This window comes from Protopterus annectens, chromosome 14.part0 (genome assembly GCF_019279795.1).
Source record: "Protopterus annectens isolate FY-2018-M chromosome 14.part0, PAN1.0, whole genome shotgun sequence".
NCBI lineage: Eukaryota > Metazoa > Chordata > Ceratodontiformes > Protopteridae > Protopterus > Protopterus annectens.
Genome location: NC_056748.1, coordinates 760,463,792 through 760,489,707, shown reverse-complemented (window position 1 = coordinate 760,489,707; position 25,916 = coordinate 760,463,792). Strand labels below are relative to the sequence as shown.

At 35.6% G+C, this 25,916-nt stretch overlaps 1 protein-coding gene and 1 long non-coding RNA gene across 2 annotated transcripts in view; one reads left to right on the top strand and one right to left on the bottom strand.

Annotated features, from left to right (window-relative positions):
• The window catches only part of LOC122789221, a 116,891-nt gene extending 101,032 nt beyond the window's left edge, over window positions 1-15,859 (bottom strand). The window contains exon 1 of the long non-coding RNA XR_006362791.1: window positions 15,559-15,859. This is a non-coding gene — a long non-coding RNA (uncharacterized LOC122789221). The remainder of the gene's footprint in view (window positions 1-15,558) is intronic.
• Window positions 15,860-15,945: 86 nt separating this feature from the next.
• On the top strand, window positions 15,946-19,153 carry LBX1 (ladybird homeobox 1). The gene is made up of 2 exons (XM_044056495.1): window positions 15,946-16,689; window positions 17,420-19,153. The coding sequence occupies exons 1-2, from the start codon at window positions 16,365-16,367 to the stop codon at window positions 17,923-17,925; spliced, it is 831 nt and encodes a 276-aa protein (XP_043912430.1). The 5' UTR covers window positions 15,946-16,364; the 3' UTR covers window positions 17,926-19,153.
• Window positions 19,154-25,916: the final 6,763 nt, after the last annotated feature.

Here is a 25,916-nt window from a genome sequence, read left to right as displayed (position 1 = left end):
CATGAATCATATCTGCCACAGTATCTACTGGGTCAGCCATTTAGCAAATATAAACAAGCAAATACGTTTAAGTTAACTATTAGCAAAACTGCAATGAATGATAACAGTTTTCTTAATCACTGTATTCTAATTACGTTTATAAATATTTTTAGAAATAAATATTGCTCATGGTTTCTACTTCATCAGCTTCTTTCCTTTCACTGAGAAAAGGGTATCATACTAGGTTTTAGAAATTCATCAGGTAGTTAATTTTTGATAATGCAGTTTCATAATTTAGTCAGAAGCAGTCAAAAAATGATGTGTTATGTTGTTTCAACAGAATGCCATAACAGACATATTTTAGTAGGTATAGCAGAAGTTTTAAACCTTTTTTGAGATTTTTGCATTTCACTTTAAAAAAGTCCTGTGTGAATGATACCTGCCTTGTATTTTTCAAATGTAAAAAATCAGAAAATTAACTGAATGGAACGTATAAGAGATAAATGCGACATTTCATAATATAAGAGAAAATGCATGTAGAAAACAATGCTGCCATACACACATCAAATTGAATAACTTTATTTTGAGCCATGCCAAAATATGAATGCTGAATTTCTACATGTATCTAAGAAAAAACTACTTTTCTCCACTGTCATCTAACTTAGATGTATAAAATTTACATTTCTGAACATTTACAAAAGTACTAGTGTTATTTTGAACTAATTTGTAGTATGTTTTGTTACTTTCAATATATGTGCAGCATGTTTATTATTTCAGGAAATTGACTGTTTCCAGAGCAAAATGTACTTTTGTCAATTAAAGCAAAATTATAACATGCACTGTAGTGGGATGATTTAAAATGGATCGATGTATTAACATGGTGACTACACACAACAGGACATACGCCATTGAAAGCCATTAATAACATAGTACTATACTTAAAATTATGTATTAAATACAACCAGCAATTTTATTTATGTATTTATTTGTCTGATTGTTTACATGTTTATGTATTTATTTCAGTATAGAGGATGGGTAAATTTACTGACGAAGTAGTAAACAAAACACATATTTTATTCTTGTAGTATAAAAATAGTATATTTCATTTATGTGAAAAAAATGATTTTGATATGGTGAGCAAGACACTTTCTTTGGAATACTTTAAATAAAACCTGGTATATCTAACTGATTGATAAGCTACTTTATTAAAAGTACACTATGAAAAATAAAAATATCATTGCACATACCACAGTAATGTGATGTTTGAAGGAAAGCATATGCAAGTTCTCATAAGCCAGCATGCACACAAGGAGGTTAAAACAAAACTTTTTTTTTTCATTCTTTTTAACCCCATTCCTTTGACCTGTGATCAATAAGCCATGCTTCCACTGGTCCATTTGTTCCTTTCCACACCTTACATCAAAAGAGCGAGGAAGGAAAGAAGAGATGCAGGGCCAATGACTGTCTTTTACATGGAGGTTAAGAATTTTTTTGATGGTCCTAACATGTTATTTGCCTGTCTTGCCAGCAGATCAGATATGGTTCAGTGTCTGACTGCAATGAGGTATATGGACTGTAAGCTCTCACACAGTAATTATAGCTCAACTGAAGTGCATGCAGTATTTAGGCAGGTTTATGCCTTCAATCACCCTGCAATTGTGCACTGGGAATTAAACTGTCCACCCCAGGGTGTGTAAGGCAACTTTTCAGCTTATTCCATTTAGGTTCCCCAACACCAGGACTGTCAAACAAACCCAGATTTTCTGGAAAATAGGCAGGAGTATATCCCTCTATGCCACACAGCCAGCTTGAGATTAAATCACAACTGTCTGTTACTTCCAGCTGTCAGAGTAGTTTCAGCAAAAAAAAAGCATAGCTACACATTTTATCCATGCTCTTAATAATAATCATTGGTATATTTTAAATAATTCTTAACAGCAGAAAAAATAGTCTGGGGTAATGCAATTGCAATATTTCATAGTACACTAAAGTAAAAAAGTAAAAACGCAATAGCTTGGCAGCATACAAATGCAAACACAAAGGTGGATTTGCTGTATAATCAAACTTCAACAGACTATAATAAATGCAACCTATTTAAATAAAGCCAAAATATCAGGTGATGAATTTGAAGTAATGCTAGCTAAGATGGAACAGATTATATTTAGCAACATTGGGAGGAAGGTATGCACAGAATGAGACACTAATGAATATGACTGGCATGTAGAAAAGTTATCACTGATTTATCTTCTTGGAGTTTAAATAAGCTTAAATACATATGTTTCAAAGTCTTAAATAAGCAATGTTTTGTAATATATATAATCAACAAAGGTGTAATGTACGATCATGTGAAAGAAACTACCTTTATGTCTTGCTTGTAACACATGAAGTCATAGTTAGGTGGGGTTAATGTACAATTATATGTCAACATGCTTAGAGTCATCCAGCTGATCTTAATCAGCTCCAGTGAAGTGTGCACCACTAATGCTGCAAATGAATTATTTGAATGTATTTACAATGTAGACATGTTACAGAATGCAATAAAGAGTACAGTAAACTCTTAAAACTGAAGACATACAAGCATAGCGCATTTTAACAATTTCTCTCTAAACTGTATTCAGCAGCCATGATTACATCAAAGTAGCACATGATTCCACTACTTTAAAGTCTGATAGTAAACAGCAGTATATGAAATTTAAGTTCTTTGTGTATAGTAAGGCAACACCAATGATATACGTTTAATAGGACAAGTTAGGAGGTTTGCAGTTCTTGATTGTTGTGATCTGAAGTTCATACATTTATTTAGCCCACCTATCACCGGCAAACCAAACAAAAAAAAACTGTAAAGGATATAGTGAGCTCATGCAATGTGGCATGGAATTTGTTTGGACGATTTTTATGGATTAAACATGGAAGTATTGACCCAGTTAAGGCAAAGTCTGATTCTCTGCAAAAACATGGATGCCACCTTCATTAAGTAATAGCTGTCATCACAGCGCTATGCACCTTGGGACTTGATAAAGAGAGAAAATATACAGCTGTACTGGTCTCAAGCAATACTGTTGTGACATGAATATGAGGAGAAAATCTGGATGGGTAATGTATTTGCAGTGGGAAGAAACTTCCAAAAATGCATACTGTAGTGTTAGCATGTTTGTGTCCTTTGGCAATTAGGGTTTTACTTCTGTATTTTATGACAACGACAAGAACCTGGGGATGTTAATGATATAGTTAACTATATTTTGGGATATGCTGTGGCATCCTGCCACAATGCATCAAGGCATTAAGCAACATAAGCATTAAAATAACTCCTGAGAATATCTTATTAATATTATATTAACATGATCCAGTTTTATTTTTGTTTTCTAATCCTGTAGTTTATTAACTTTTATTTATTGTTAAAACACTTAAAGAACATGGCCCCTACACCTAAAGTCAGCTAATGGCATGTCTGCTTTTTTGACAGAAAATCAAAAATCTGTCAGTACAACTTTTTCATACATCAAGAAAGGAAGTCACAACAATGTAATCAAAATATTGGTCATTTTGTTTTATTTATTTAAAACAGGTTAGAAATATGCAGACATATTGCCTATCGCTACTGCTTTTTTTAAATAATTATCTTACATTTTAATCTACTGTTGTACAATGAAATCATGTTTCATATTTGTTCCTGTATGCCAGCATCAGTATTCAATTATTACTGTTATTATGTTATTTTTAACTACTTCATTTTTAGGGTTCAGCTACGGAATTTGTTTACAGGGTGAATGCAGTAGCAATGTTTGGGGTGTGTGAGCAAATTTAGGCACTATAAATGCATTATAGTAAAAGATATTAAAAGCTGTACTTGTTCTGCCAACCACTGATAACTACAGGATTTTCATACCATTCTAATTTGTACCATTAGTTCATTAATTGTTTTATAAAAATGTACTATGAGTATGGACTGGTCTAATAACATCTTATTCTCAAACATATCCTCATGGTAGTTGAAGTAGAACAGAGCGAAATCAGGCATTTGCATGCAATAAAACTGATTTTATAGCTCAGTGGTTACAGTAAAGTACTGCAAACAAACAGCATCATGCAAACTTTGACTTAATTTGCACAATCATCGCTTTCATATTGCCTGACTAAAACTGTTAACCACAATAAATCTTCCAGACTGCAGTTAACATCAAGAATCAATATCTGTTGAAGTTTGTCCCAGTAACAGAGTCTTAAGAAAAACTTAAATAATTTCCAAATGCCAAAATAAATCAGTTAGGCAATCAAATATATGGATAATTTAAACATACAGAAAGTAACACTAAATGGGCAACTAATACAGTATTGTCAAGGGCAATATATGCAGCACACACACACAAATTCTGTTTGTTTAGAAACCAGAGTAATGGCAGGTCAAAATGTAACACAAAAGACAGTAAAGATCACTGTGCACATGCTTGTGCTCGCACACTCCCATATATACAAATTCTGTTTAGAAACCAGAGTGATGGCAAGTCAAAATGTAACAAAAAGTCAGTAAAGATCACTACACACACACACACACACACACACACACACACACACACACACACACACACACACACATATTCTGTTTAGAAACCAGAGTGATGGCAAGTCAAAATGTAACAAAAAGTCAGTAAAGATCACTACACACACACACACACACACACACACACACACACACACACACACACACACACACACACATATTCTGTTTAGAAACCAGAGTGATGGCAAGTCAAAATGTAACAAAAAGTCAGTAAAGATCACTACACACACACACACACACACACACACACACACACACACACACACACACACACACACACACACACACACACACACACATATTCTGTTTAGAAACCACAGTAATGGCAGGTCAAAATGTAACACAAAAGACAGTAAAGATCACTGTGCACATGCTTGTGTCCGCACACTCCCATATATACAAATTCTGTTTAGAAACCAGAGTGATGGCAAGTCAAAATGTAACAAAAAGTCAGTAAAGATCACTACACACACACACACACACACACACACACACACACACACACACACACACACACACACACACACACACACACATATTCTGTTTAGAAACAAGAGTGATGGCAAGTCAAAATGTAACAAAAAGTCAGTAAAGATCACTGCACACACACACACACACACACACACACACACACACACACACACACATATATTCTGTTTAGAAACAAGAGTGATGGCAAGTCAAAATGAAGCATAAAAGTCAATAAAGATCACTAACAGTGGGCAAAGATGAGCAGAGACACTAGGGGAAAAATAAAAAAGAAAGAAACAGGCCAGAGAGGAGGAAGAAAAAAGAACAAACTTCAGGAAAGTATAGAGTGAATGACAGACTCAGGCTGAAAGAAAAGTAAATAGACAAAAAATGTATTGATGTACAATTTTAATATAAGCTGTTTTTGCCCTCTGGTCTGTAACTGGAAGCAGTAATTTCTAGATCATTTTGAAATAGTGGAAAAGTTGGGAAAAGGCAGACTGAGGGAAATATGTTCATATCCGTGCACAAAATATCATCACAAATTCATCATTTTAGAGATCACAAGCCATTATTTGATTTCACATCCATCCAGTTTGGTAATATCAGCAGTTAGGATGCAGCTTTAGCTATGATCTCTCTCTCTCTCTCTCTCTCTCTCTCTCTCTCTCACACACACACACACACACATACACACACACACACACACACACACACACACACACACACACACACACACACTACAACCCCTAAAAAACAATGCCAAGAGGAAGCTCTACAAACTTTATTTGTCTAAATGGGGAAAAAGTCCCAGGTGGTGTATTTTGGCAGTCTCATTATAAGTTCTCCTTCTTCATCCCTGCTCCAACACACAGCAAGAGAAAAATATGAAAACTAAGCAAAAACACTTTGACAAGCAATAAACAGAAACAATTTGATAGAGGTATCTTATACTCTTTCTCTTACAAATATTATTTAGGACAATATTAATTAAACAAGGACATAGCAGACGTACTTTCCAGTTTGAGTTGAAGGAATAAGTACACTGTTTCATGAAGTTTTACAAAATAAATTGATCTCTTATTTTACTATTCATAAGACAGGGACAACATGAAATGCATGCAAAAGCTCGTATCCACTACATTCTCTAAGAAAACATCGATGCTTACTTTATACGATCACTTACAGAGTTGAAAGAAACAAGTGATTGCATAAGTGTTCTGGAACAGGTGTTATACATGTGCTCAAAACAATGCTGGATTGAATTTTATTTATTCGTTTGTTTGTCTGAAGGTGTCACTGCCTTTCAAATTTACAAATTGCTTTGCCGAATTTAGGTAGGAAAATAACACAAATTACTTTCTGTTTGGGAATTAGATACATTATATTTTTGGCCTTGAAACCTGGCAGCAGAAAGATAACATATAACCTGGGATATACCTCGTATAAACTTCTGTTTTCCGGTATCTTTGTGATTTCTGTTAGTGGACTAATACGGTATATTTCAATTTTCTCCCATAAATACTGTGAGCAAATTCATATATAATGCATACTTTAAATACTACATACAGTACTGCCATACTTATAGTGTGCCCCCCCCCCCCAAAAAAAAATGTATACACATCTCACAATCACAAGAAATCTAATGCTTCCTTTAATGTTATGAGTAGTTGCTATGTCTGGGAGGTAGCTAGCTTTAGTTATCTGTACTATGCCACCGCCCCCCCCAAAAAAAAAAAAAAAACGTTGGTATAATAATCATATTATTCCTATTATATTACAGCAGTATGTTTCAAGCCATACTCCCAAATTTGTAGAATTTCGTAGACTGTCCAGATTTCTGCCTCCTGTTTTTGGTCTAGCACTCTTAAAAAATGTGGTTTTCTGGCAAATCATTGAGGGATGAAAATCATAAAACAATGGGAGTCTTTTGAGCTACAGACCACGTCTTTCAGAAAATGCATTATAACGCAAACGAGTTATTCTAACAAGTTTCTAAGTTTAGAAGATCGGTATTTAAAACATGTCAATTATCTGGGGGCCTTTTTCCCATCATTACTTCGGCTTTGCCCAGAATTATTTTGCTAAGATGATGACAAGCATGTCTTAATATACATTTTTACACTTTTTCCAGTTGATTTGCTTCACCATAAAACGGAAACTACCATAAAACTGCAAGAAGTACAGATAATTATAAATTGAAAGAAAATGTTTGGGGTTAATTAGAACAGGGTATTGGACTTTACTGTTATGACCTTTCTGTGAGGGAAGACTGGAAATTTTCAACGTAATGCAGAAACATACAATATTCCAGCCTCTTCCTCTCTCAACACGCACGAAGTCCAAGGAAACTCATTCTGTACTTCATAAAGATTTAGGTTAGCAAGAAGGGGTAGACCAGAGGCGTTACTTTTCTTTATGAAACAAAAAGAAATGTTTATGGAAAAAGATCGTTTGAAGCTTGTCTTAAGAGCCTATCAGCCGGATTGTATGTACAAGTCCTTTTGCACAGTTGTTTTACAACAAAACATATTTGATGTGCCTGTTGGCAAATGTCACCACCTGAAGTGATTATACCCTCTCAGAGCTAAGAGTCACAGGCTAACAAACACAAAACTGCACAGCGCCACCAAACTGGCTGCACTGGTCCTGACAAAAAATGTATTTAAAAAAAATCCTAGGGGGAGAGAATGTTCTTAAGCTAGCCGTATTCATCTCAGTCTGCTCACTTACTATACAAACTTTGAAAGCTGTTCTAAGTGTGTGGGTGTGTGTGTGTGTGTAACAAATATTTGCATACACACAAACATAAAACACAGCATGGGAAACTACAGTAGAGCACCAACAAGAAAACACTCTGCACTTGTCCGAAATAAAATAACACGGACGTGATTATTAACTAACTTAATAGCACTTTTTAATAGTTCATGCCCACTCCAAAACGACGACTTTCCTTGTCTGTCTCACACGTTTTCTATAAATATCATCATAGACCAGACATGATAGGAGCAAATACTGTACAAGATTGGTTTAACAAATTAAATTAATAACAAATCGTGCATATGATTTTTTTCAGAGAATCTAACCTGGCACATTTCAGTCTACAAATGGATAAACACATCAGTTCATACAATCGCTTCTGCATCAAGATTAAGAATGGAGATTAATGTGGAAAATCCAGTTTCAAGACTTCACTGCACAGTTTTGTAGCAAGTCATTTTCAGGACCCCCCCCCCCACACACACACACACATACACACACACCCACCAACACACCAAAAAGAATACCACCTCGATCCGCACCTACACCTCATGCGTCTGAAGGGGGGGCTTTGTTTATGTCGCATCATATTTCAGTATTTACAGATAATACATTTTACATTATTCACATTTTAAACATAATGACATACCGCTTGCATTTTAACATCAAACAAAACAAAGATCTTTCTCTACGGATCTTTTTCTTAAAATTCACCCCCGGTGTCTTCACTACATAACGTTAGCTCTAGTGGTGGATCCCCCGGGGTGCACCCAAAAATGTTTTTTTTTTTGGACGTGAACCTAATATTCTTGTTCCATTATCTGTCTTAAATTAATATATATAGATAGACAGACGTTACGCATGCACCGGTCCAAATATTGCTTATTGTAAACGAAAAATGTATACATACTTTTCACCTTTGCTTACTACTGCCATAAAATAAGTTTTATGTTGAGTAATTTGTGTGCGTGTGCGTGTGTGCGCGCGCGCTGTAGTTTAAACAGTATTGTTAGATATTCCATGCTGGTCCGAGACAAAAAAAATGACTATACTGAGCGAACTAAGTACTTCTGAGTGGCCGCACCCTGGGGGATATGGAGAGCATTCAGAAGCTATAGTAGGTAATATGGTGGAACAGATATTAACGGAGCATTTGGAGGCTAACAATAGTAGTTGGGAAGTGAACACCGAAATAAAATTATAGCCTGAAGAGAAAATAGGATGGGCATATTGAAAAGGGTTGTATCTGGAAAAGCATGTGTGTAAAAGCTACCTTGCTGTTTAACATTCAAAATAGTAAAGTAAGTACCTAAGAATCTATGAACATTTGTGTTGTGTTGTTAAACTTAGATGATGATAATAATAATAATAAATATTTTTTCTAGACACATCGAAAGGGCTATATGTGCAACTGCTTGTTAGTGTGCTGTCTTTATACTAAAGGTGTACGAAAGAAATCAAGGTGACTCACAATCACATGCGTGATTTCTGCCGCACTGTTTGTGATTTTTCTGAGTTTGCAGAATGTCCCTGATTTTCTTTGTTTTTCTCTCTATGTCTCTTTTTTTGTTTGTCCTGTCCCTCATAACACTTTCGATTTTCTAGCAAATTGTTAGGGATTACAGTCAGTAATACAAGATATTTTTTCTTAATTCTTACTCTTCAGAAATCATATGTTCCCTAATTTGAGACAATTGGCCCCCCGACACAAACACACACACACACACACACACACACACACACACACACACACACACTGTTTTTGGCTCGTTCAGAATTCCTGAACAGAGAAGTATTATTTCAGCACTTGTTCTCTAAATCTTTATAATTATAAGAAAAATAAGTAAAACATTATCTATGTAAAAAAATATTTAACTCTAAATATCTTGCTTCACTACATTCCTGATTTTATTTCCCTTATATGAATGCAAAATGTAGTAGAGTTTTGATGTCTCACAATATTTTAGTTTATGCATTTATTTTAGCTCATTTCATTTTATTTCGATATACAGTGCCCGCATTTTACATTACTAAGAGCTGGAATGAGTGACCTGAGCAAAGGAACTCCAGGCATACTCTTTGTATGCCTCTGAATACCTTTTGTAAACATTCCGCAGAAGTATTATGGCTTTAAAAGTGGAAAAAAAGTACAAAAAAGTCTAAAGTAACGCATACCAAATAGCCGCATAGACCCAGCTTGCAGATATATTATAATCAAGGACCAGAAGACAAGTTATTTTAGGTAAGTCGTGGGTGATTTAAATCTTAACTGTGTGTGTGTGCGTGTGTGTGTGCGTGTGTGTGTGTGTGTGTGTGTGTTTATAGCTATGGTGGATGGGGGCACGGAAGGGCACGTTTGAGGAATGCGTGTATTTTTTTGTGCAGGAGATGGTTTACTAGGGTAATAATATGAGACTGTCAGCATTACTTGGGTACCTCCGGTTACCCTAATGATCTAGTGTAAGTTTACCCACATGTTTTTGACTAGGTGAATGAGACAGCCAGTCTATGCTGCCTTTTCAAACACAAATATTAAAACTTCTTGTTGAGTTTACGGAACGTAGAAGAGAAAGTATTACACTGCGGAGGTGTAGTTAAGGCAAATTTTTCCATTCCTCATCAGGTGTATCACATCCGGTTTTAAGTATAACTTGGGTAAGGACCTTACACTACTGCCAAATTTGCTTCACTTATACGGACTAGGTGCGGTGGTGACATACCTCTCAGCTGTTAAGATTTTCGTAGACTGTCCAGATTTTTGCTATTTATTTTTGGTCTGTTCCTCATAAAAGAATGTGATTTTCTGGCAAATCCTTGAGGATTGAAGTCACTAAATAATGACAAGTTTAGAGTTTTAGACTTGTCACATTACAGAAAATGCAGGCTAATGCAAAAGTTATCCTGCAAACGTACATGTAACAGCAGCATATCTTTGCACCCCTACCGTTATTTTTACTTTTGTCCAGAGTTTTTACACTAAGAGGTTGAGATGAATTGGTGGTTGCCTTCAGTGTGTGGTACTCTGGCAGCACTAATAATTCAGTACTTGCTTTTATTGTTTTATTTGACTTTTGAAAACAATTTCTAACCTTCTGTACCATCTATAGCTGTATGCTCCATACCATCTGCAAGCCACTACACAATAAAAGTTTCCGTACTTTTTTTGTAATTATTCTACTTTTTACTTTTTGTTTTATTTTTGTTGAGTCTGAGCAATGGCTGAAATGGGTACTTTCAGGTTAGTCCATTAGCCTGGTCAGAAACAGACACACACAACAACTAGTACAACTCAACTATCATAGGTTTCAGTTGCTTCTGACTTTCAGGGACGTCCTAAGTTTTGGCTCAGAATGTTGCTCTTTCCCTTCGAATCTCTCCACAAACTGTAGATTTTGGGAGAAAGAGTTGTGGATTAGATTTAATGACTGATGACAATAATTGAAGTTGCCCTTTTTTTTACTCCAGAAAAGGTATGTTAATTCATATTTTCTTATTCTACCGTCTTAAGTTAAAAGCACTAACATTTTGAGAAGTGTCTTTGATTGTCCCTGATTATTTCTGGATTTGTCTGATTCTGGGGGGGGGGGGAGTAAGAGGATGGGCATAGCTCTCAACCTTCCATCTCCAAAATGAAGAACACTGCCTCTCATTATGTGGAACAAATGGGAAAAATGTGGGACACTTACTACAGGCTTACTAACAGTTTTAACTAGGAAGCTCATGGGATTATTACAATGTGACATTTTCACTTACAAAATATGTCTTTAATAAAATAATATGATTCCATTCTATTCACCACTGATATCAGGTAAAAATGTTAACACTGAATGTGCGACAGACCCTTTCAATGTGGAACTTCAAGGAACATGACATTTTTAAGACCTCAAATGAGGAACGCTCTTCGAAACGAAGTACACTTGAGTGGTATGAGGATGGGAGGTATGCTTATTGGTGTAGCGCCTTAAACAACAAAATATATTGCGACTTTCTCGAATTTAATCAGTTAACTCAAAAATTATTTCCAGTAGATTTAGCTCGGCGCCATATCTCTCAACCTTCCATCTCCAAAATGAGGAACACTAGCCCTCATAATGTGGAACAAATGGGCAAAATGTGGAACACATACTAATGGCTTACTAACAACTTCACCTAGGAAGGCCATAGGATGTGTAAAAGATGCTGGTTTTACTTATAAAGAAGATCTTTTAATGAATTAATAGGATTCATTTCTATTTACCATGGATTTCACTTAAACAAAATCCTAACACTGAATGTGTGACAGAGCCTTTCAATGTGGAACATTGAGGAACTTTGAGGAACATGAACTTTTTAAGACCCCAGCTGAGGTACGTTCCTCATAATGAGGTACACTTGAGAGGTATGCTCGGCGCACATTGCAACATGTCTATATAGTTTATCTCCAAAAAGTTAAAGATGTACTGTACAAACGTGCTTTAAAACAGGTGAACCACGCAATTTCTCCTCCTAAGGTACTTTGTTTTAACTTGTATATTCTGATAGATTCCGCTGTCTCCATTGTTCTGACATATACCGAGAAGTCAAAAGGCACAGTTCTTCCTGATTTTGTATCATAATTTTGCTTTGTTACTTGTATTTTTTTTTCATTTCCATGTACCTTACATTATTGAAAATCAACTGTAGTCAGTAATGCCAGTCATTGGAGTTTCATACTTAATTTAAACAAATGTACGGTGTGTGCAAAATAAGTTTTTCAATTAATTTTTAAGTGAATTAAAATTACCCTATTTTTAGGTGTTTGCCACCCCCTACCACACACATACATCTCAACTGTGCAGATTTTCACAGAATGTCCAGATTTTTTTATCATATTTTTGATCTGCTCCTCATAAAAAAATGTGTTTGTGGCAAATTACTGTGATGATCTAAGGATTAAGGTCACTAAATAATGATATGTATTTCAGTTTCAGACTTCATATCCTTCAGAAAAATCACGCTAATACAAATCATGTTATTCTAGCAACGTTCTTGTTTGCAAGAGCAATATTTAAAATGTGTCCCTATTTTTGGGTCTCTGTCCCACTAATTACGTCAGACCATGTCCAGATTTCTTGCGCTAAGAGGTTGAGAGGTATGACACACACAATTTTTAGCTTTCCCCTCACCTAAGAGGGACCGGGCTAAAAATGTGAAGCTAAAACAAAAGTCATTTTAGATATACAATGGATCGTTTTGTATATTTACATTTTTTTTACTTGCCAGCTTTGATAAATAACTACGGTAAAAGCCTTGTGACTGGATTTTTAGCTTCTTTTGTACATGTTGTTCTTAGTGGATTATTTCCGAATCGACTGTCAGTTTTCCTCCTTCAAAAAGTACATTAGCTTAGTAGTAGGGGAAATAGTTTGATATGAAAATGATATAGGCAACCCAAAATTATAGGGGCCGACGCTTAGTTACACTATGCACCTCAAAAGAAAACCGATTAAACCAAAATGCTTTCCCACGTGATTTAGATGCCGCAGCTGATGACGTCATACAGTTCCTAAGCGCAAAAATCAAGCCACCGTTTACCTTTGATAGACCTGTGGTTATTATTGAAAAATGTGGGTTAATTAATTTGTACTATTATTTTTAAAGTATTCTAACAGGTTAATTTAAAAGTTTGCTAGTTCTGCTGTACATTTCCCTAATTCCTTCATCATTTGGCGAACACTTTAGCGACCTCTGTCTGTCTGTCTCTCTCTGCGTTGGGTGGGAAGACTTTATAGATGAAAACTTTTCTGTTTATATGATTTATACGTACATCCGTTTTATTTACTATGTAGTATTATTAAATGTGTAGTTATTTTATTTACTGAGTGGTGTTATTACATTAGCGTGACTTCGTGGTTAATCGAGTGAGTGACCCAGGCTGATTACGTTCTTCCAATTACTCAAATGCAGTTCCTTCACAGTGGGGCCATTTCACATTACAGCGCCACAAATTAATAAAATAAAATAAAAAAGGTGAATGAATGATTTTATTTTGTTGGATATAAAGGCCAATTTGGTACAGGGGGTGGAGCCCTACTAGAAATCACAAACTATAATCTTTCAGCGAAATACTTCTCACGTGATACATATGCCACAACACATCTCTTCCGACCGGTTTCCGTTTCCAGGAGACAGCAGATATTTACTTTTTACTTCATCGCTTAGACCAGATATTATTCAGAAAAAAAGGTAACAAATTTGTTAAGAGATATTTCTTTATCCTTGTTACGCAATACAGAGCACGGTGGTCAACGACAAAACGCTTCATTCACCTGAGATATTTACTCAAGCTCACTACTTGTAATGACTGAAAAGGGTGTGTGTGTGTTCTCTTGACAATTAGTAGTGTGTCAGGAGTGTCTGCAGATTCATGCACATCCGCACATCCATCAGCCATTTAAGAAACTGCGTATTATTAACAGAAAAAGCCACTTCGCTACCAACCACAAAGGCCCTATATCCATCTAAACAGATATTTATGTATTTGTCCTTTGATAACTGGGCAAATAAAGGCATGTTATTCACGTATTTGGTGAGGGCATCATTTAAGAGGTACTGAAAAAGTGCCAGCTAAATAGATTATTCGAACTTTTGTCACTGCAAAAATTATCAAACCACGCAAATAAATTAATGCGCACGCACGCACACCCACACACAACATAAAATAAAACGTATTCTTGAAAACCTAGATAATCAGTTTCACTTGACCGGTTGAGAACCACAGAGTATATGATGCATTTATTTAACACCTATTTGAGAAACTAGGGTACAAAGCTGTATGTATCTTAAACATCCGGTTAGCTTATTGTATATATTTTTTTCAGTTATGAACATTTTTTTGGAAAGAAAGAGGAAATGGCTAATTATAAACAAGTCATTAAGTACCGTTTGTAAATGTTCTGGCAACATTTTAAACGAAAGAATCATTTGAGTTGTTTTTAATCGTATTTGATTTTCACACACACACACACACACACACACACACACACACACACACACATATATATATATATATATATATATATATATATATATATATATATATATATATATATAAATTACTGAATAGACCTGACCCTCACTGAACTTTTCCTGTTTAAGCAAACTGATTTCAGACTGACTTCATTTTAAAAAGTATAGAATACACTCCAGTTTGATTTGCTCTATGAAATTCTTATTTTGGTACTTGATAAATGACTGTGGGTTTCACGCTTGTTAACATAAGATGTACGAAAAGAAAATCAGGCAAATTAAGGCATGTTATTCGAGTATTTGATAAGGGCACAATTTAAGAGGCACTGAAAAACTACCTGACCAGTTCCAGTAAGGCATTACACTCGATAAGAAATTTTATGAAAAGAAATATTCCACCTCATTGTAATATAAAAAAATGTTTATTTTATTTACTGAAAAAATATATACTAAAATAATCTGATGGGAATTTTTCTGGAACTATTAGCAAAGGAATTAAGGTTTTTTTTTCTTTTTAAGAGATGGCATTTGCGTAAGCAAAATCATTGGAAAAAGCACACACACAGACGAGATGATTAACCCGCAAACCTGTATTTTACACAAATTTAAAACAAAACATAAAATCGCACAATAACAAGAAACAAAACATATACAATAAGTATGCGTCGACGATTAACCCTTCTGATACACACACTAACACAGGCGTGTGTGTACGTGCATATTTGTGCAATTGTTAAAAAAAAGAAAACATTTCAGAGATTTCTCAGAAATACCTGAGTATTCGTTTTACATTTGTTTCTTACCTGTAAAAAAACTTCTTTCTGTCATCTTTGTTCTTACAGCCGCTGAAACATCCATTTACTTTTGAAGCAACATTTCTGTCTTTTTTCTTTTTGTTTCCAGCGGAAAAATAAAGGGACATAATGTGAAAAAATGTAGAATGAAACCTAGATATACCGCAATTGCTTGGGCACACGTGCAATATAATAATACAAGCAAAATATAATATGCAAGAAAATGACAAGTCCATGCAGCATTATAATTCAAATGGGCTCCTCCTCCTCTCCATGCCCAGTAATTAATGGTGCTCCTAACTTACGAACACCAGCACTGGAGAGTGAGTGAGGGTGAGCGAGAGAGAGAGAGAAAGAGAGAGAGAGAAGGGGAGGGAGGGAAGAGAAAGAGAAAGAGGGAGAGAGGAAGGGTGAAAGTGCCAGTGAAGATAATTGATCACCTTGCAATCAACAATAACTTGTTAGCAATAGTCAATTACACAGATTCTTTGCTTTTTCCACACTCTGAGGAGGAGCAGCACCAGAACTCCTTCTTTTCCTGGTATTCAGGGCAATGGGACTTCACTTTTCTTAAAGCACAGTGGAAAGGCAACGTGGGCCAAAAGTGGGAAGTTAAAGCTGTCTTCCAAATCAGGACTGTGCAACACCTGATCATTCGCAGACAAACCTTTTATTGTTTCTGAAGTCCTACTTTGTAAACCGCCGTGATTAGTTTATGTAAAAAGACAGAACACCTGAGCCATACCAGAGTTGCTCCGGTAACTTTTTTTGAAACAGCTTTCAGCCACGCAGATATAAGGTGGACATCATCAAGAATGACTTCTAAAGAAGAAGCCAAATCTTCGTCGATGGAAGAGAGAAGAAGAAGCCCTCTGGATCATCTACCACCCCCAGCTAACTCGAACAAGCCTCTTACTCCATTTAGTATCGAGGATATTTTGAATAAACCTTCAGTAAGGAGAAGTTACTCAATCTGCGGGACAGCACACCTCTTGGCCTCAGCTGAAAAGCACGCTCCTACTGGTTTGCCCCTAACCAGCCGGACAATTCTTTCCCAAACTTCCCCCCTTTGCGCACTCGAAGAACTAGCCAGCAAGACATTCAAAGGACTGGAAGTTAGTGTTTTGCAGGCGGCTGAAGGTATGAAGACTATTATGTTGTCATCCCTCTGCGTTTCTGTTAATGTTTTATATGAATCAAAAGTATATATATATATATATATATATATATATATATATATATATATATATATATACACACACACACATATATTATTTAGTGCGTGTTATATATATATATATATATATATATATATATATATATATATATATATATATGTGTGTGTGTGTTAGATAAAATGATTGCAGAATCAACTGGCACTCATTCCAATCATTACTTCATTACTGCACGTTGTACTGTTTTTAAAAATCAGTCACACACAAACACGTGTGTAATATATATAAATAGATAAGATACACATCTGTTTTTGAGGATCAAGTCTAAAACGATGTGGAATATATAGCAGACAACAAGTGTGAGACATACTTTTCTTAGCAAAGTAAACGTTATTTTCCATGTAGGAATTGCAGTTGTTAGAACATCTGTCATCATAAATGTTTTGTAGCTTATACAACACTTTCTTTGGAAAACGAGAGCTTAGGAATAACAACGAGAAGTTTCCAGTGTGTTTTGTATATATCAAATAGGGTAAACTGCCGGTTGTGCCGAAATTGTTTTATCTAATGTCAATTTATTACAATGCATATCTATCTATCTATCTATCTATCTATCTATCTATCTATCTATCTATCTGTCTATCGATCTTATCTATTTTATTCTTTAACATGACCTGTATTTTTGTGTTGTATAGGCAGAGATGGGATGACAATTTTTGGCCAGAGGCAGACACCTAAAAAAAGACGGAAGTCGCGTACAGCATTTACCAATCATCAAATCTATGAACTGGAAAAACGTTTTTTGTACCAGAAATACTTGTCGCCGGCAGACCGAGATCAAATTGCTCAGCAGTTGGGTTTGACAAATGCCCAGGTGATCACCTGGTTCCAGAACCGTCGGGCCAAGCTGAAGCGAGATCTAGAGGAAATGAAAGCCGACGTGGAGTCGGCCAAGAAATTGGGAGTTTGCAGCCCACCGCGGGATACTGTTGTTACCGTGGCTGAGCTAGATGCAAGCCCGGGGGACTTAAATAGCACGTCTAGGTCACAGTCCCCAATTTCTACTAAACACGGACTAGACACCCCTACACAACTTCACCTCTCGCCATCGTCTTCCCTCAAAGACCAGCCCACAAGCAAAGACTGCTCAGAGTATGAAGAAGATGTTGAAATAGATGTGGAGATAGATGTGGATGACTGATGTGCGCTGTTTTATAATTTTCCAATTCAACATAATGACATTTGAACTCATTTATATTTAAAATGACTTTATAATATTTCTAAAGCGAGCATGGACTATGTAATCTAAAGTTGCACTTGTTCTCTAGTAACAGGAGCAAAACTATATAGAACCAAGACTTATTTTTTCAATATAAAAGCAATAAACGACAGGGAATATACAAAAAAATCATTGAAACGACTGCCATATGTACGTAGTTTTATTTTATTTTTTTTGGAAAGGTGCAATTATGTCTAACTTCTATACAGACATTTACAATATATAATGGTTTGAGATCTGAAGTTTTGCTTACGGGACATACATATATTATATAAATATATATCCTTGGTTATGCCGGTATACCACTTAAATAATTATTTAATATTTGTTAAATTTTGAGTTTGAAATATATTCTTTACTTGCATGTTTAAGGTATGCACGAGACATTTTCTTTATTTTTTTTTATAACTTAAGTGGTATGTACGCACAGATTAAAATGCTGTGGACCACACAATGATGAGACCTATTTACACTTTACTTTAAGCGAAATTCGTTGAATCGACTTTCACCATTAACATATTTTTCTAAGGAAACCGTCGTGCCACCCAATCATCTTTGATATCTATACAAAACAAATTAAAACTAGTGGGGTTTGTACACATAGAACAAATCAAGTTTTAGTCCAAAGTCTAGTCTGTGTACAAGAATTTCTTCCTTTAGTGTATGTGCAGACTTTTTATTGTATCAGTTTAAAAAGCATACAGTTAAATCCGTTCTGGCTTGTTTACCTTTACCTGTGATTTGTGCAAAATATAATTTATCAGCACAATAAACTGAACAGCATTTTTGTATAGTTCCAGGAGGTATAATGCTTTCTCATTTCAAGGTCCTCAACTGCATTTCTATACAAAAAAGAAACATGCCATTAAGACCCCCTGCCTTTCTTTTTGCTAATTACAAAACATCAGAGGGTAAGTACGCGTTTAGGTATTTTAGAAAACAGATGCATTTTGATGTTGTTGTCTTCTAACAGAAGTTGGAGTAAAATAGAAATATAGAACAATATCAGGTAATGCTCAGGCGATACGAACTATGAACTTCCTACAGATCACCGTTGGAATTTTTTTTAGTGATGGGAGATTTGGATAGTACAAAAGATAAGAGTCACGTTCGTTTAGTTACATTCCCCAGTTTTACAAAATAATATAATACAGAGCAAAATATATTGTAATCTTACGCATTTGATATGTAAAGAAATTAAAGCAATAATGAGATACTGGATCATGCTTCTTATTTTTTCAGGGTGTTTACGAAAGGAATGTAAGAAACTTCTTAAATAGGTCTCTTCTTGATAACTATAGTTTCAAAGATTAATACTGCAATGTTCTGTTTCTTTCCCCTTTTCCCCGTTTTTAAGCGCATCCTGCCTTTTTGACCTACCAGCGTGTGTTTTCCTATTCTTCACTAAAAATTTATGTGAGAAGCACAAATCTGGCTAAGTGCAGAACACAAAATAGATGTCTGACAGAAGAAAAAAAGTGAGTTTTGGGCCAGTTTCTCCGGGGCGATATAAATCTCTTGTTCCTTTTGAGAATGGATGGGGCTGTAATTTTTAGCGTAAAGCATGAAAACTGGGGACAAATGAGCGCCGTTCCCTGATGTGACAGGCGACAATGGGCCATGCCGCCTCCTGCAGTTCGCAATGCTGAGACAAGCGTGTCCCTCCCTGGAAAAAAGGACGCAAACGTTTGGAGGCCATATGGTTTTTGAATTTTCTTCACTATTTCCAGACAATTTGATGGATTGGGTTAACCCCTCCCTTTCGACTGTTTAACTCGATTTTTACAAAGGCAATAATAGAAACATAGCCCCCTCCTCTTCTAGAGGGCATCTGTGCCCTTCAGTGTATTTCCTTTCTTTTGGATTTTTTCCTCCTGCTTCTTGGCATTTTGAACAAGTCTATGAATTACAATGAGTCCCACTTTTCTTTTTGTGTATAGCACTTGCCTCGCTGCATTTTCTATTTGGCTGGCAATGATGTGTTTGACTTCTGCCCAGTGTTTGTTACAATGCTCTCTCCATCTTGTCACTAAGTGTTTTTATGCTAAGTAGACAGAAGTAAATGTTGGAAATGTGACATTTATGTGAGGGCCTAGTTAAAGCCTTTTCTTTCCTTTGTTTGTTTTTTTATTTCTATCCTTTTCTTTTTCGCCTTTTATTTCTTTGTCTTAAATGGTTTAATGAGGCTGAAAACATGTCGCTTCTGTATAGCTAAATGAGAAATACTGCGGCTGAGAAAGCATTTTGAGTTAATTTGGTCTTCGGTCCCTTTGTTCGCAGGAAAAAATAAAGACTGAGAGGGAGTCTTAAGGAACTTTAAGCACTGCATGTACAAAAGACACATTCAAAATCATAAGTTACTACATGCTTCTATTTTATGACTATGAGGATAGCAGCTTGGAGACGTGAAATTAAGGTGATGTGGTACTTAACACACTCCTGGACTTTGGAGGCAACCATGGCCCATTTATTAATTTTTGCTTTTACAACTGCTCGAATCTGTTTGCCTTTAAGTTAATCCTTCCACCTATCTTTCTGGCATATATTAGATTATTTCTAAGCCTTTCTGGCTACTTCTTTTTTAATACAAGAAGTCGTGTTCAGTCTTGATTGAAACTGAAAAATAAAATAAGAAAACATGACTGTTGCTTAATTTGACTTTCATTCTCTTAGTTTTAGAATCTAGAAAGAATCTCAGACTAATCAGGGAAAATGTCCCAAATCAGGGACACATTAAGAATGTTATCAATGTTTACTTAAGAATTTAAGAATGTCGACTAATCAGGAAGCTTTACATACAAAAAAAAAAAAAAAAACCAAGCTCTTGCAAAATAAGACGATTCCGGGAGTAACCAACATTTACGGAATGTAATACTTGTTATTTTGTCCTCTTGTCCTCATGTAATCACTTTTATAAGGGTACGGCATCATTCAGCAGCACAATCACGGAAATTACCCCAAACATGGTACCTTGAAGCTGTTATGAAAGGAACAAATTCAGCTGTTTACTGGCACTGTGCTACGAAAATATGCTTCAATATCAAGACTAGTTATCACTGAGTAACAATATCTATACAAAAGGCGTCTTCGAAAATGTTAATTGATGCAAAATTATTACAAATAGACGGTAAATTAAACAATGTCGGAGTTGCACATTGTAGTTTTGATTACCGAAAATATGATAACTGTTAAAGGAATAATGGAGGAAGGAAGACAGAAAGAAAAGAAGGACGAAAAAATAGTTTTCTTGCGCGCGGAGCTCCGTAAACTCAGTGTCCGCACTTGAGTCGGTTGTGCGTGTTTGAATAAATATTCACTTTTTTACCCTTTGACCCCGCGTGTGTAAGTGTATATGTATGCGTACGCTCGCGCCTGTGTTGATGGACTCAAACTCCCTCTGAAAGAATTACAAAATATATTATAAAATTAATTTGGATTTCTGCTCAGCTAGCGTGTGTTCAGTACATTAATTGTAAAAGGAAGCCTTGGCAAAACCACAACCATAATAAGCATAACAAGTACATGTAGTTAGGCTAATCAAGCAACATCTTACAGGAAATGCTTTTTTGTGCTAACCTCAATTCTTTTCTTTCACTTAGACACTGTAAGGGTATTTGGCCTCACTATCATTTGTCAAGAAACATACGGTTGTGAGCAGGTTTGCTTATTCATCTGCCATCACTTCTAGGGTACTTTCTCATGACTCTCAACTGTCCTTAATGTTCAGGGTCAACCCTGATTTTAGTTCATATTTTATCTCTGTTCCCAACCCACATTCTTTTATTCTGTCAGTCTCAAGTTAAGACTACCAACATTTTCTAAAATGTCTTCGATTGTCCATGTTTATTTCTGGATTTGTCCCTGATTCTGGAGGGCTGAGAGTTATCTCACTTGTATACACTTGTTGAAAAATGGGACAGGGTGGATATGTTAATGTGCTGAAGGGTGTGCGCAGTGGGGAAGGGATTTTTGTCAGTTTCATTTATGCTAGATGGGGTTCTTAAGAGGGTATACGAACTGAATTCGCAATATTAAGTCATGACACATTGTAAAAAAGTTATTACCTACTAATGCCCTATTTTCCATACACGTTAGTTTCAGTAGAATGCGGCATACTGGGTTATTATTTATGCAGTCTTTCACTGGAAAATAGTATGTTGCTTGAATCCATTTGTCTATATAGACACCTGACATCTTTTTCATTATTTATCACACCCGATTTACCTAAATTGAAGTGGAACGGGGGATTTTGACTGTTTAGTGAAGTATACGGAAAAGGTTTGTTCTTCTTGGAGGTCACTTACTCTTATTTTCTAATGTTTACCTATACACTCCACTAAGCCTGTCACTACACAGAAGAAAAGCACAAGACATAGAGAGACTGATAAGAACATTCTTCTGTTAGAATGTGCTGTCTTTGGAGGTTGATCACTAATTTCCATTCATTTTAGCAAGCTAATGTGCAGAACCCACCTTTCCTGTAAGTACTGCTGAGCAAGCCCTCACTTTATTTCCAGCAGGGTTGTATGTGAGGGCTGAGGCAGTGGGACGCAGTTCTTTATTTTATGAGGTGTCAGGGTCCTGATGTCAAATGTGGCAAGGATAACTAATACTACAGTTTGAGGAACCAGAACATAATAATTAATCCCAAAGACTTTAGTGTATTTTAGTTCAGGAGAAAAAAATCACTAATTCAATCGTCCGGAAAATTGAAGTTTGATGCATGAGTTCCTACAGAATGGGAAAGGTTTGCTTTTCTTCTTTCACATTCCATTTATCGGGCAGGCTTGTGGTTGGTCTTTCAATTTGTGCAGCACCTCTTTTATTAGTTTACTATGCCCAGCCTTTGCTTAAAAGTCTTTGTATTTATATCCATTTGTCTGTATATATTGCCGAGAACATATGTGGCTTACTACACACACACACACACACACACACACACACACAGTTTTTCACTTGGTAGAGGTTGCCACCTTTCAAATGCCCAAAGTATGCCATTTTTTAAGGAAACATGGAATTTTTTCAGGACAAACCTTTCCTTGCAACATATGCAAATGACTTGACTTTACTTTTTTGACAAAAGAAAATGCTTAGTATTATAGAATGTCAGATGCTTATTCTGTTTTATGCAGTCCTTAATTGCTTCAACACACACACCCATATATATATATATATATATATATATATATATAGATAGAGAGAGAGAAACTTCCATTGCAATTATTAAAATAAACTTATGAAATGTTTCCTGTCTTGATATCGCAGGACATTTATAACTTTTCATGCTTATTCCCAGGGCACAACTGCCCAAATAAGGAGTGTCCTACGTAAAGAAGGGTATGTGGTACTCCTAAGGAGTGTCCTACATAAAGAAGGGTATGTGGTACTCCTAACTTCATGTGCTAAGAGACTCCAGAGGATGTTACCTTAATGTTATTGATGTTGCTCTGCTGTTGGCTTTTACTATCATATACCTGTAATATCTCTTGATGTAAGGTGTGTGTGTGTGTGTGTGTGTGTGTGTGTGTGTGTGTGTGTGTGTGTGTGTGTGTGTGTGTGTGTGCGTGTGTGAGACAAGGGTACACAAATATAGTATTGCAAAGTAGTATGGTGATGTGTGTAGCAATTGACTGAACACTTCTGCCTCTGAACAAGTTCCAAAGAATGGTTCTTTTGGTTTTGTGTGTGTGTGTGTGTGTGTGTGTGTGTGTGTGTGTGTGAGCATTCTGTGTTGGATGCTTGACATAAGTATCTCTGAGGATAGTCTGAGGAATCAATGACCAGTTACCCATGTAAACAGGAATTGTCCAGATTGGTGTATTTAGCTAAGAATCATGACATGATGCACATCTTAAAACTGATAGATGCTGTATGCTAGAACCTCAGCATTACAGTGGCATCATGAATACACTATCATATGGCCATATAGTACAGCCTCCATTACTTAGCTTAATATCTTTAAGACAGTGTCAACTGGGTGAACACATATTGGTAGTTCAAGCTAACATTGGTTATATGGTTAGCAAGTAAAATGCTGATTACAAGACCAGGAGTTTTTAAAGAATTGTACACAGTTTTTAAGATAGAACAGTATGTTCAGTTGGCATATTGGCACCATCTTAGTTCTGTGGTAACTCATCATGTAAAGATTTACACCCTGACAATGAGAACTGTTTTCTCTTTGTGCACATGATTCTAAGACTCACTATGCCTCATAACCATTTGTAACATATAGCTACAGGTTTAAAGTTACACTGATCATAATTGCTAAGACCACCTGCAGAATCTTTATTTAAAGCAGGAGGGGGGGGGGCACTATTGTCTGCAAAATGTCTGCAGTACTCTGGGGACTAAAAGCCCAAGAAAGGATAGTTTGCATTCATTAGTTATATAAAAACGTAATGTTTGAATGTTGGAATGAAACGAACAGCAAGCCGTTAATAAGATTTCTATACATTTTCAGAAGGTTGTCTCAGCATTCCTGAATGGTGGTGAAAAATATTCCCCAGCACCTCAGCACACATACCACTGTTTGTGGGACGTAGGGAGGATTTCTTTGAATATCAAGAACATGGAGATTCAATAAAATTTTCATTATTCTTCGTGCCATGCTCTACTTAGCATAAAGCAATTTTAACTGTAATAATTCATATCAAGAAATGATTTACAATACAACCGCATAGATACTAAGGTGTATCTAATCTTGTGAAATTTAAACACACCTAAATATGTATATGTACATGTATATGTATGTATATGTATATGTACATGTGTCTATCTATATCTATATCTATATTTATATCTATATCTATATCGATGGGTCCCATGAATTTGTTGAATGTTACTTTGGTCAACTAAATAGATGGTCAACAGATGTGTAACATTGACAATCCCCAGGTAGGAAAATATTCCCTGGGGGTTGTGTGATCTCAGAGTTAGAATATATAATTAGCAGGGGCTGGGGGGGGGGCAGAGGAAGGGGCTTGCCCCCCACACATTTTTTTTTTTTTTTTTTTTTTTAGGTTTTGCATGTGCTGAGAATTAATTCTTGGCACATGTATAGTCATGTGTTGACATGCATATCATTGATCAATTTGGGTTGACATTATGCATGTTGACAAAAGAAGTATTATATGGAAAACACTATGTGCATTGTTACAGTGCTTAATTCATTAGGTATACAGTTAATGGTTATGACTTTGGATAACTGCCACCCTTTTAATATATCAATTGCTTTTTAGTTTCCTAAATTCAAATAATAATTCGACTAATAATAACAATCATAATAATAATAATAATAATAATTCCACATTGATTATAATCGTATCTAAAACAGTGCCTGTTTTAAGCAAAATAGATGTAAGAGCAAATATTAGTTATTTCTCAGTTTTTGTCTCAGAGGAATTATTCTTTCATAATGGTCTTTTATTTACCTTCAGATTTATTAAAGGCCATGTACTCAGCACTCTTTAATTGGGAAACCATGCTAGGACGTTTTTCTATGAGAAAATGAACAAGTCTGCTGTGTAGACTTGTGCTCATCCTCTTTTCAAATCACTGTAAACAAATCTCTTTTATTACCTTCATTTCAACTATCAAACATGTACTGGATATACTCATCTATTCTTGAACTAGTACAGCATTCCCCAGCACCTCAGCACACATACCACTGTTTGTGAGAGGTAGTGAGGATTTCTTTGAATATCAAGAATATGGAGATTCAATGAAATTTTCATTATTCTTCGTGCCATGCTCTACTTAGCATAAAGCAATTTTAACTGTAATAATTCATATCAAGAAATGATTTACAATACAACCACATAGATACTAAGGTGTATCTAATCTTGTGAAATTTAAACACACCTAAATATGTATATGTATATGTGTATGTGTGTATCTGTATCTATATCTAT

Excerpts from the sequence above, each read along its gene's own strand:
- LBX1 (XM_044056495.1), top strand. The coding sequence starts at position 16,365 with ATGACTTCTAAAGAAGAAGCCAAATCTTCGTCGATGGAAGAGAGAAGA. Across the intron at positions 16,690-17,419 it reads TGTTTTGCAGGCGGCTGAAG|GCAGAGATGGGATGACAATT; the intron begins GTATGAAGACTA and ends TGTGTTGTATAG.